The following is a 13,378-nucleotide window of genomic DNA, read 5'->3' on the forward strand; positions in this document are numbered from 1 at the left end:
TGGCTGGTAGCGGGATCTCTGATCCTGCCGTTGTCAATGGAATTTCCCATTGAATCCTCCGCCCCCCCCTCCCGGGAAACCCGCAGTCAGGGTGAGCCATTGGCAAGACCAGAAGATACTACCCATGGTCTCAATTTCAGTCACTAATTCTATTGATGCATTCCACATCCTCTAAGTAAATAAAAAATGCCTCCTATTCTCTGTCATAAATCTCTTATAGTTCATCTTCTATGAGTGTCCCAATAAGTTGTTTTCAGCCTCACAGGTCCCGATATACAAATAAAGGTCCCTGTCTTAAATTGCATTCATTTAATCTTGTATCTAGGTAACCTCATCGAAAGTATCTAATCACTTAAAACAATCTGGGATGAATTCGGATGAGGTTGCAAAACGGGCAGTAGTGGATTAGTCAGTCATAATACATTTTAAAAATTCATTCATGCGATGCAGACGTCGCTGGCTGAGCCAGCATTTATTATCTGTTCCTAATTACCCTTGAACTGAGCAGCGTTTCAGAAGGCATTTAAGAGTCAACCACATGGCTGTGGGTTTGGAGTCACATGTAGGCCACACCAGGTAAGGATGGCATATTTCCTTCTCGAAAGGGCATTAGTGAACCAGATTTTATGTTTTTATAACAATTGTGGTCATTTTTTAACTTTCAATTGCAGATTTTTTTCATTGTTGAGATTCAAACTCAAGTCCCCAGAGCTTTACCCTGGGTCTCTGGATTACTTGTCCAATGACAATACCACTACGCAACCACCAACCCCGTTTTTCTTTCCTTTAAATAAAATGCAAAAGCAATATACTTGAAAGCCACTTTTATAGCTATGTAACACATAATGTAAAAATGTACACACACTTTTTTATATGTGACCCACATAACTTTTATGAGCTAAAGCTGACTAAGATTTTTTAATCCTAGCAAGCTGCGACAAAATGGATATGGATACATGACCCATGCAAGCGTGTCAGCAAGCATGTGGGAAGTGACATTATTAGGGCATCTAATTTAAAAATAAAGGTCCACATCTGGTTTGACTCATGAATAATTAAGCTGTTAGCTTTGCAGGTTTTCTCCATTGGTTTGTTGTTTACTCTTCAGTTTTCTTTAGACTTTATAGGTAGCAGTATATTATAGATCACTTATTTACTCCGTGGACAAAAGTAGTTAAGGTTGTATCATCTGGTCACACTAACACTAGAATGTTGACCAAAACACACACACAAGCAGCTCAATGACTTCTGCCATAGTGTTGTTCTAATACTATTGGTGATCTGCCTAAGGTCAGTTCCTCTGCTCATTTCTCCATGCCTCATGGTCTTGCATTTTTCTCTTCAGTTGTTCAGAGATCCTCCTATTTTTAATTTCAAGTCATCCCACAGCATCATTCCCTTTCTTTCTCTTGGTCTGAGTCCATCCAATCTTCCTTCAGTCACCTCTTTCAACAACCTCTCGTGCCTTAGAATTGGACCAGTCTAACATTGTTGCCTTCTATTGACGATACTCACTAATGATCTTCCCCTCACTCCCTCCTCTGCACACCACCGCCCCCCCCCCCCCCCCCGCCCCCACTTCCATTAGAAGAATTTAATTCATTATCCTTCTGTTCTCTCTAACTGACCCTGATGTGACACGAATATAGAATAGCTCTGTACGGCACGGTAGCACAGTGGTTAGCACTGCTGCTTCACAGCTCCAGGGACCTGGGTTCAATTCCCGGCTTGGGTCACTGTCTGTGTGGAGTTTGCACATTCTCCTCGTGTCTGCATGGGTTTCCTCCGGGTGCTCCGGTTTCCTCCCACAGTCCAAAAATGTGCGGGTTAGGTTGATTGGCCATGCTAAAATTGCCCCTTAGTGTCCTGGGATGTGTAGATTAGTGGGATTAGCAGGTAAAATATGTAGGGATATGGGGGTAGGGCCTGGGTGGGATTGTGGTCGGTGCAGGCTCGATGGGCCGAATGGCCTCATTCTGTACTGTAGGGTTCCTATGATTTCCTATGAGGATATCATCCAGCAAACAAGAATTATATTCTGAAGGTCCTTTTAAATGTCAATTAAGAATACACACTTAACCAGTTTAGTCATCTGGCAAGTGAGTGAATGTTTACACACACAAAAGGTATGCAACTGGATCCTATGTATATATATATATATATATATATATATATATATATATGTGTGTATTTCATATATACTGTCATATGTTTTGCACATTTTAATACATACATGCATATTATTATTTTATGGCACTGCTCACATGGAGTTAGTGGATCTGCTGTTATAAAACATTAGGAGGGTCACCATCAAAGTTTGACAGGAAATGTGTCACAGAAAGTAACTGTAGCACCAAATGCAAAACTTTTAATATGTTATGAGCCAATTTCCTATGACATGGGGAGGCCAGGCACAGTGCAGTCTTCAAATGAAGCAAGATTAGAGGGTTGGCCATAATTTGACCAGTACACTCAGAGGTCACCATTTTAAAGTAAAACAGTGTCACCTAATTTTCATTTTTATTCTGAATGTTTATGATGGCTATAATCAGAATCAAAATTGGCGGCAATTTGAGAAGTAGGCAGTGACATGGGGGTTGCACATTTGAGGAGTTGTGGGATCTGAAATTCAGGTGCTGCAGCATTTCCAATTGTTGGAAGTTGTTATCCTACAAATTTACACAGGCAAATCCCAGTATAAATATGGAAATAGAAATTTATAATGAAAGAGAAAATTATGCAAAATTGTGACAATAACTTGATATCCGTAAGTTTTGAACACAAGTGGTGCGTATGGATTTAGGTTTTGAAGCCGTGGTAGTCATAAACATGGGGTGTCTCTAATGCATCAAGATAATCTACTTATACACCCAGATCCTGGAAAAGTAACCTTGTCTGGAGATTTCTTTAATTGCTCACAGTGATTTGTGAGATTGTCATTCTTGGATGTTGTTCAGGCTGCATTTAGGACCTTGCCCTAGATGCAGTAAGACTGTATAGTGGCTGAGGAGCTGGAGTGGACCTGATTTGTCCTTGGTTACATCTCACCATTGTGCCTTTGTGTAATGACTGAATAAATTCTCGTCACTTCCAACAGTTGCCACCCAAGTTCTGAGGGACCCTGGATGCGAACCGTTGTCCCAACTGTAAACTTAGCAATTTTGTACCTGCATTTTGATTGTGCGGGTTGATTATCTTCTCTTGCAGTTTTAAAAGCTGCTCTCTAGTTTCTGAGAGAGTAGAATGGGTAATTGTAGGTTGTCATGAAAATATCAGGGAAATCCAATCAATTGGATTATTTTCTGAATGTAATGTTCTGGTTATATATTTTAAACAGTGGGAATATATGAGTATGATCATTAAGGGGGGGCAGAGTGAATGTGTAAATCTGACTGTACATTTGATATATTTAGCAGCACTGCAAACACATGTTTACTCAAGGTAATTTGGTAACAATGGGTATAGAACATACATAGATTTGAATAGGTTGTTTAGGATTCAAAGGAAGCAATGCAAGGTGTGAAGGAAAGGTATCATAGGTGAAGTGAATACTTTGCTTTTAAACTCTAAAATCTAAAATAAAGAGGTAAAGTTAATTACATCTGCAGCTCTAAAGAAATTCGGGGGGAGATCAGAGGAAAAACATATTTAAGGAAATACTGAAATCTACACAAGTGAACTTTAAGAAAAAAAATCTCAACCAACAGCAAAAATAGCTGTTTACCTCCCAACAGGCAGTGTGTAAAGAAAGCCTGATTTGAAAAGCAAAGCTGGTTTACCTGAGAAGTGACCCCAGTAGACATAAAATTGGCATGTGGTAAAAGTTACTGGGTTTTTGTAGATCTTAAAATCTAATAGTTGTCGTGGCTCTTTATGCTGACATGGCTCTTACGATTTGATGATAACTGCAATGTCATTGTTCATTCCTGGTTGATGGATTGTGTCTCTTGTGAATCTTCCCGTCCGATCTATGCCCATTTGTGAGTTGTTGAAGAATATCAAATCATAAAGATTCCAGTGTGATATCCTACCTGCCATTAAAAATGACTCCCCAGGAGATACCTAGCTTATCTAGATAAGGCCAATCTGGTCTAATGTGTTCGTGGACATGTTGAATTAAATCCAGTTGTCCTTCAACAATGGTTTTCCACTGTTTCTTTAATGTGGAATCTATCGCCATTTCTTCTTGTAGCTGCTGGCATTGCACAAAATGTACCTGATCAATTTGGAGAACATCTTCAAGTTCGATGTCAAAAAATCAACTTATTGATCTGACGGTACATCTGCTGTTTTCGCTGGGTTAGGCAATCTGCTAAGTATATTCAATTTGACCATCAAGTTACCTGGCTTGCACTTATCCCAGAATGGTAACCATTATCATTGGATGGTGCAATAGTCAATAGTTTTTGCAAAACACCTCCCATGGCTTGTGGTGGGTCTCGAACACAAATCCTTTGTCAAATAGATAGGTATGAAAATGCGTAACTCCAAAAACTAAACTAAACTGTAGGTGGACAGAAATTTCGAAGCAAATGCAGATACATCTCTCCTGCTCTGGTTCTCTGCTATTCCCTGCAACCAGGGGCCTAATTGCCTTGCAAGAGAGGGGGATGAATATCAGTGAATGTGTTGCAATGTTTTTTAGTCTTATGTCTGCGATGGTGGAATAGCTGGAGGTATTTTGAGGCTGTGAGAGATCATATGAGGCTGGCATCATTGGTGGTTGTGTGAGGACAAGGTGAAATGTCTGAATGTTAGGCCTGAGTGCTTGCGGCTGAATGATTTGGGTGTAGTATAATGATGTGGAGATGCCGGCGTTGGACTGGGGTAAACACAGTAAGAAGTCTCACTTCTTACTGTGTAGTATAATGAGCAGCATGAGTGCCTGATGGCATGGTGGGTAGTAGAGCTAATGTGAAGGTGCATTTACTGACCTTGATTGATTGCATGTGATCATCGATTATCTGCAGGTATTACTTCCAGGTCCTTGGGGCCACACTGCAAGAATTGACCTCCGTTGGCTACCTGCTTCTCCTCCATCTCAGGATGAGTGTCGGGGTGGGGTGGATCTCCTACCCTTTGGAGAAACATGGCCTCTCCTCCTTTTCATCTCTTGACAAAGACCTGTGAGAACTTGCTAGCCCTTTCTCTTGCTACCTTGCTCCATTTGTTCCCCTTCTCCCGAGACCAGCTTTCATTGCAGGCAGTACAACAGCGGCTTCTGTGTCATCAACATAGTTTGTCCTTAAAAGGTGCAGGCTGCCTTTAAGAGGTGCAGGTAGCTGGAACATGTGCTAGCCATGAATGCTGCTGAACCGCCTGTTCAGCTAGTCAGCAGCAGGTCACACCTCAGTGAAATGTTATAACCATTCAAATCAGGAGGCACCACGAAGATTGCAGACTTCCTGTCTCAATAGAACTGGGTGCAGGCTAATCACTAATTTCAACCCTCATCCCTGGAAACTGGAGAAATTCCAGCTGTTTTCAGCTCTTTGCCTCGACAGCCGACAGGACTGAGGGAGAAAGTAAAGACTTCAGACAACTTGCTGCTGGGGATATTTCAATAATCGCATTATTGTACTGCAGGTTCACAATGAATACAAGTTGCAGTTGGGATAAGAGCTTCATTTGGTTCACAAATATCCTTGGAAGGAAGCTTGCCATCCTTACCAGATCTGGCCTACACGTGACTCTAGATTCACAGCAATGTGGTTGACACTTGAATGCATCTGAACTGGCCTAGCCAGCCACTCAATTTGAAAGCAATTAGAATGAGCAACAAATGCTTGCTGAATCGGTGTTGAAGAAAACAAATTGTAGTTAAGATAAGCAAGCATGAAATTGTAGTTATAATGAAACTGTAGATAAGATGAAAGCATAGTTTACAAATGCATTCCTCTAAACAATCAGGAAAATAACTTACTCTTTAACAACAGGTTAAACCAGGTTTTTAAAAAGTATTTAATTTGTTTCTTTTTTCATAATGCTCTGAGAATCTATAATTACAGGAAGCACAGGTTGAAGAATCAAGGCAAAGTTATAGCCTTTTCTCTGTCCCACAGCCCTCTGATCACAGCTTCTCCACTGGGAGAGTGGTATCACAGAATCACAGCTCTAATTTATTGCTGAATTTAATTATGGGTGACCTGCTTATATGCAGAATTTTAATTTATCCTAATTTTTGCAAAACAATCATTGATAATTGGTACTCTTCCTGCCTCCTGTTGTTAAAGAGTCTCATCCACAAACAACTTGCATCAGAAGGTTAGGTGCAACTGTTCACAATTTTCCAGTCATTTCAGATGATAATTGTATACAAAATCTGCCTGTGTCTTGCTAACGAGCGGAGATCCCTACTGGAAGAAGTGCAGCAAGAAAATTGCTCCTGTAAATTAATCCTCCAGGGGGGAAAAAAATGACTAAATATTTCCACAAGAAAATGTAAATTAAGTTTACTAAGGCTACCCTATTGTCCACTTGCTTTTAATAACACCATTTAATTTTACAGTTTTGTCACCAGCTTTGGATCTCCTGGACCTTACAGAGCCAGCTATGACGAGCAGCAGCAAGACAAAGAAGTCGGATGTTGCATCAAGAAATGAAGCAGCGAAACCTGCCTCCTTTCGTAAAGAGCAAGATGACACTGACCTAATCAAAGTTGAAATTGAACAAAATATTCAGAATGTCAAAGCCCCACATAGACCATCCTTGGATGCTGGTATGAACAGAATAAATCCTGAGTAGTTGAATGTTAGTCTGTAGACACTAACGACACTTTAGGTTTTCTAGCCATTCTGCCCAAATGTTGAAATTTCACAAGACTTTTCACTAGGTGAGCAAGAGGTAACACACAAGTCATCAATCTATAAGAGCACCATGCTGGCACAGTGGTTAGCACTGCTGCCTTACAGCACCAGGGACCTGGGTTTGATTCCCGGCTTGGGTCACTGTCTTTGCAGAATCTGCACGTTCTCCCTATGCCTGCGTGGGTTTCCTCTGGGTGCTCCGGTTTGCTCCCAGTGTGAAAGATGTGCTGGTTAGGTGCATTGGCCATGCTAAATTCTCCCTCCGTGTACCTGAACAGGCTGTAGTGTAGCAATTAGGGGATTTTCACTTAATTGCAGTGTTAATGTAAGCCTACTTGTGACACGAATAAATAAACTTAAATTTAAGTTAAATTTCAAGCATTGCTATCTCATAACTTGCCTATTCTCTTTACATTTGCTGACTGACCTGCTGGGGGTTTCAGATTCCAACATTTTCTGAATTTTTCTGAATTTCCATCAGCTATGGGTTTTTTATTTTTGGAACTTTATTAACTAAGTTTTTTTTCTTCATAATTAAATATTCAAATATGAAGAAAATTTCAAATCTTACTTGCTAATAAAACAAATAGCATTGAGAACTTGGCTTTCATGTTTAAATTCAGAATCGGATTTTAATATGGAGTTTATATAACTTTAGCATTTCTGAAACTTGGTTAGTAATACCGAAGGCAATGATCTGTGTTTCATCCATTCTTGCTTGAGTACCCTGAGAACATTACAGCTTTCCAATGCAACAGGTTAATTATATTTAATGAGTGGATTCATTTCTGCTGGAACAAATAAATAGTGGAATGAATAGCGGACGTTAAGAGCAAAAGGCAAAATACTGCAGATGCTGGAAATTACACAAAGGCTGTGATTTTCCAACCCTGTCATGGCCCGACCTGCTGTGGGGGATTTGGCAGCCCAGCTGAAGTCCACTGACTTTTGGCAGGACTGGTGATCGCAGCAGTGGGTGGAGCTGAAAAATCCCACCCAAGGTCTGGCAACATCGATGATGTATCATCAGAATTTCTGAACAGAGGTCGTTGACCTGAAAATTGCCCAACTGTGTTTTTCCTATGTGTATTATGATTGCATGCACTGTGATTGGTGTGATATATGTATATATTGTATGTTGGGGTTTGGGGTGCGGACTGCCCCTTTAAGAATGTTGGTCAGGCAACCCTTGGGCAATTGGCTGCTCCCAGTGTTGGGGCTTAGTTGGGTAGTATGAAAGCTGACTGTGAACAGTGCACACCTCTAATAAAGTGCTCCACTGTTCAAATCATCAAGCCTATCTTTATGCACCCTCAGTCCATAAGGGCATACCTAACAAGTAACTATATTTATTATAGGAGACCAAAGGGTAGTTGACATCTCCAATTCAAACTTTACATTCAGAATTTATTAGACAAATTCACAGTTTCTTTGGCCAGAACTTTATGCTGCCCACCACCCCTCCCCAGACATGGGAAAGGGCTTACAGACTTGCTGAGGGGTTGGAGAGACTTAAAATGGCATGACATAGTGATGGTAGCCTGCCCATTGCCTACACCACAACCACCGCCCGCCGCACCCCCCCACACCCCCACCCAGCCCCATCCCATGCAGCATGATGGGTGCAACTTAAGGGTTTATCTGGCAGCCTGTCTGCTACCTCGGGTTGGCAGGGGTGTTGGTGGTGAGGACAGGCGCGGTTCAGGCATCCTGTGCCCTAACTGAAGCCCACCTCAACAGTAATTATCTTCCATGCTTGCTTTCCCCCCCCCCCCCCCCTTCACTGAAACCTACCTGACACACCTCCCCACCCTCCTCACTGAAACCTACCTGACCTCCCATGACAAAGCCTGCCTGAATTACCTCGGGATCCAGCCTCAATCACTGTTCCTCATTGGGGGCCATTGCAGTCCCAGCAGTGGCGAGCACTCCCAGTGGCGCTGCTGGGACGGGAGAGCCGCTGGCCCTCTGGTCGGTCAGCAGCACTGGCAGGACCTCAGACCATTAACAGCCTGTCGATTGTAAAATCTGGTCATGGCTTCCCAGGCAGACGTGGGCGGGCTCGCCCCTGAATGTTCAGCCAACGAGCGGGGGCCAGTGCCTCTGTGAAAATATTCTGCTATCCCTGGCTCTTCCTAGAAATTCAATTTCCTCATCTTTACATGTTCAAAGTTGTTATCTGTTCATCCTGATCAATATTTTGAATGCGTCTCTGCCACTAACATTAACAGAAAAACACAATGTATGCAATATATAATGCTTTATATTGCTTGAAAATAACAGTCTGTCGTTCCCCTTCATGATGAATCATTTTCAATTTGGCAAGATTGACATGGACTCCCCTACTGCTTACACTCTCAGAGGAAGTGTGCTCTGTGGAGTGACAGTGATGGATAGTGAATGTTTCCTCATTCCATTGATGTGATTAATTTCACCCACCAGAATATCAATATTTCATGCTATTTTTATTATGGAAAATGAGCAAAAGGTCTCGATAACCTCACACTGGAATGAAATATATGAGCTGACTCCCGTAAAGCAGACTCTGTGGTCATCATTAGTCTGAATTAGATGGCAATTCCAGCACCATAAAAGGAAGCCAGAGAAATTAGCACGAACTCCAATATCAATGGAAAACCCATTACGCATTATTAGATGTGCGGAAAACCAATCTCGACAAGGTGTAAAATATGCATGTTCTGATGGAGTAAAAAGCAAAAGCGGTTAAGTGCAAGGTTTACATATAAATTAAATTAAATGGGCCGAGAAAATAGAGAATAGTAAAGACCAGCGTTCCGTCAGCATTGTTATACATGTATTCCCTGATGGAGTGCCAGTCACCAAATCTGCAAAAACAGATTTATTTACTGAGGAATAGCTTTGATCCTGATTTCAAGAAAATTGGAAGTTCCAAGAAAGATATGCAGGCTGTCCGTTGATGCAATGTACAATTAGATTAAGATGAGATTTGTGGGGTGCTGCTGTCAATGGAGTGGAAGGAACATGCCTACAGTCCCGACAACCGCCCCATAGCAATTTAAAACTGTGCACAGCTCTCATTGTTTTAAGGCAAGATTTCTGTCCCTACTTCAGGAAGAATTCTGAAGTGGGAGTGCTGGAAACTGCTGCATCCACAGGCAGCCCCAACGTGCCAGGGAGCCCGGACAGGTCTAGAGTCTGTGCTTAGTGAAGAGGATGGGGAACTGAGTTCAACAGACTGGGGGGGGAGAGGAGGAAGGGTTAAAGGGGAGGATTACCTTTTGGAGGAGGATACCTCAGGTGAGCCCATGCGGACCCCTCACTCACTTCCCAACACCAGCTCACATAACTAAAGCTGCCAGGATTCCCCCCAGCTACAGATGAAATACCAGTGGTGGCAGGGTAAATGAGCTTTAAGCACCCCAATAGGCCCAAGGGTGGGCTGTCCGCCCAACATCTTCCCTGTCACCCTTTAACTTTCAGACAGTTTGGGGTGGGTGAATAGGCAGCAGGTAGGCCACCCACTGGGCACCCGCCTTCAAACCGAGTGATGTGGGAGCTTAAACGCCACCCCAGTGTGTGATGTATTATCTGGCCTGAAGGCCAGTAAACGGATAGGTCCACACAACATTGACATTGCAGCCAGAGATATTTTAATCAGTTCATTTCTCCAAGTATTCGGTCGGAAGTTAAATTGAGAACATTAAATAGAACCAGGCAGTCATTTGGGCCCTCCAGCCTCCCCTGCTTTTCATTAAAATTGTGGCCGATCTGATTGTGGCCTTAATTACACATTTCTGCCTGTGCAACACTAAACCACCCCACCCCAAATTCTTGACTCCCTTGTAAATCAAAAACCTGTCTACTCAGCCTCGAATATATTCAATGTCCCAGCCTCCACTGCTCGCTGGGACAAGGAATTCCAAAGATTAATGACCGTCTGGGAGAAGAAATTCCACCTCATCTCTTGTCTTAAATGAGAGCTGACCCTTCATTCTGAAACTGTGTCTTAAGCTTTGAGCCTTGGACTTCAGTAACATTTATGTGATAGCTTTTCGAACCTACCATGCCTCTATACACCTTATGTATTGCCCCTCGTGAACATTGGCTTTTTGCCTCACTGGTAATGAATGACGGGAAGAGAGTGGGATGATTGGCTTTGCTGTGAATTCAGGAGAGCAGTCGGGAAACGCTGAAGAATTCAGAGTTGGACCAGCTCAGCACATCATTAACAAAGTTTACAGAGAGCTCCATCAGCTGACTCCAGCCTCACAGTGGTTCCCAAAGGGTGCGGCGCGCCACACTGGTGTTAAGTCTTAACACAAAGAGAGATGGCATCAAATCTGGAAACTTCTACGGGTTTCTATACATGAATGTTTAAATGTTTCTTTGATGTCCTTGAATCTTCCCGCCCTCCTTTCTCGCTGCACCAGTGTGGCGCGCCGCACCCTTTGGGAACCACCGTGACCAGAATGCCTGCCAAAGCCACTATACGGCTCTGTTCAAGTATTGGGTGTCACACCCCAAAGTTGATTTTTTTTTTGGTCTCTGTTTTCTACCTGGAAAACAGATGTACTTAGAATCAGTTTCTACTCCATTGTTAATCATATTGGAGTTCCTTCAGACATTTTCGGTGGTCCTATTAAATACCTTTTTCATTTTGTTCTCCAACGAATATTTCGCCTTTTGTCAACACCTGCTTCTGATTATAGTGTGTGTGTGAAGCATACCACATTGAGAGCAACAATCAACTCACCTCATCAACATAATCATTAAAAAGTCTTCTTTCAGTATGATGAGTTTGGTGCCATATAGATTCTTTTACTTTATCGCCTTTTGCTGTGAAAAATATATGGTACATGTAGGTTTTTATGAAGTATCTGTAAGTAAAGGGGGTGATTAAGCTAGATTTTGCAGGATTATCCACTCTTACCACAAAAGTTATTATGATTCTAATTTTTGAGCTTTTCTAAAGAACCTATACTCCTTGCTGTTAACCTTGGTGCCCCTATGCTGTTTTTTTCAATGGTAACTCAGTGTGTGATGCAACCGTGCCAGTATTGCTACATTGCCCTTATGTCATGGAAAATGCATTGATGGGCAGCCTTTTTATTTATCAGAAATATCATCAGGCGACTTCTTACAATGTTGTCAATTTTCTATCATCGTAAACGTTAAGCAATTTCCTTTCAAGGAATACATAACCATAATGCAGCTCATTGGTTATTAACAAAAATGACTGTGGTTGTCTAACGGAATGATAGAAAGGAAGTTCCTGATTTGATTTATTATTGTCACATGTATTGGGACACAGTGAAAAGTATTGTTTCTTGCGTGCTATACAGACAAAGCATACCATTCATGGAGTACATAGGGGAGAGGGAAAGGAGAGGGCACAGTGTTACAATCATAGCTAGGGTGTAGAGAAAGATCAGCTTAATATATGATAAGTCCATTCAAATGGAAGAAGCTGTTCTGCTCCGGGGCAGAAGGACAAAAGAAAGTATAGTACGGCCCTGATTTTACCAGCACATCCGGCCCACAGAACGACGTTCTCCATTGGCCTCGGGCGCGATCTTACGAGCCTGGGGTGGGCGTGCCGGCAAGATTCCGGCCTAGTTTCAAAAACCAGTGGACTACTTTCTGACACCAACCACTTTATTCAGTGGATCACCAATAAATTATAATGGTAACTAACCTTTCTCCTCTTTAATTGGAAGGGAAAGCATTTTTATTCAAAAAGAATAAAGTTTTAATTACCTTACGGAAGGTGAAAGAAAGATCTGAGTTGCCTATTGACTGAAGAATTTGTGTTTTATTGTCCATCAGCAGCAGAATGAAAGCCAAATGCTTTGTTTTTCCTCAGCAATAATAATGTTTCTTCACATCTTTTGTTCAGTCAGTATACCTCCGCATTTAGAGAAATGGGAAGAAGTGAATCTGCAAAGTGCTAAAACTCCCGAGGATCAATGGGTTCCAGAAAGGAGACGTTCCAACAGGGCAACCTCGCAGGAGTTCTTATGGTAAAGAGCATCTTCTATACTAATCAGTCTTGCAGTGGCAACTTGCTCGAGGGTTGACATGCTGCTCATTCTGCCACGCCTCTTGGCACTGCCCTTTCCTCTTCCTTTGCTAGCAAGAGCCTTCCATTTTCAACTTCCGTGAGGAAAGAGCAATATTACTCATGAGGCGGTTTCCCATTGCCTGCGTCGTAACTACTCAGTCTTGCACTTTAAAAATGTAATGCAAGATGGTGGCCGGGATTTTCTGATCCCACTTTTGGCGGGTACCATCTCGGGTGGGACGAAAAATTTGGTGTGGCAGCCAAACGTCTATTGACTTCTTGTGGGAATTTACAGGCTAAACCATCCCCCCTTCCCCCCCTCCCCCCCCGCCCCCCCGCCCCCCCAACCCCCACCTCTCCCCCACCATCCGCGGCTGGTGTTTCAGTAGCTCTCCATAAACTATATATTTTTTAACCTGTGATTATTAACTGGGTAAATTCATAAACTGGGTTAAGCAGTACAAAGAAAAGCTATATGCAGTTGGGGTGCAAAAAGGAACAAAGAACAAAGAAAATTACAGCACAGGAA

General features: G+C 42.3%; 1 protein-coding gene across 1 annotated transcript in view; it reads left to right on the forward strand.

Annotated features, from left to right (window-relative positions):
- The window catches only part of pex5la (peroxisomal biogenesis factor 5-like a), a 204,589-nt gene that overhangs the window by 144,622 nt on the left and 46,589 nt on the right, over positions 1-13,378 (forward strand). The window contains exons 4-5 of the mRNA XM_078210096.1: positions 6,509-6,718; positions 12,685-12,808. Of these exons, the coding sequence (XP_078066222.1) occupies positions 6,509-6,718; positions 12,685-12,808 (334 nt within the window). The remainder of the gene's footprint in view (positions 1-6,508; positions 6,719-12,684; positions 12,809-13,378) is intronic.

The sequence above is a fragment of the Mustelus asterias genome, chromosome 3 (genome assembly GCF_964213995.1).
Source record: "Mustelus asterias chromosome 3, sMusAst1.hap1.1, whole genome shotgun sequence".
Lineage (NCBI taxonomy): Eukaryota > Metazoa > Chordata > Chondrichthyes > Carcharhiniformes > Triakidae > Mustelus > Mustelus asterias.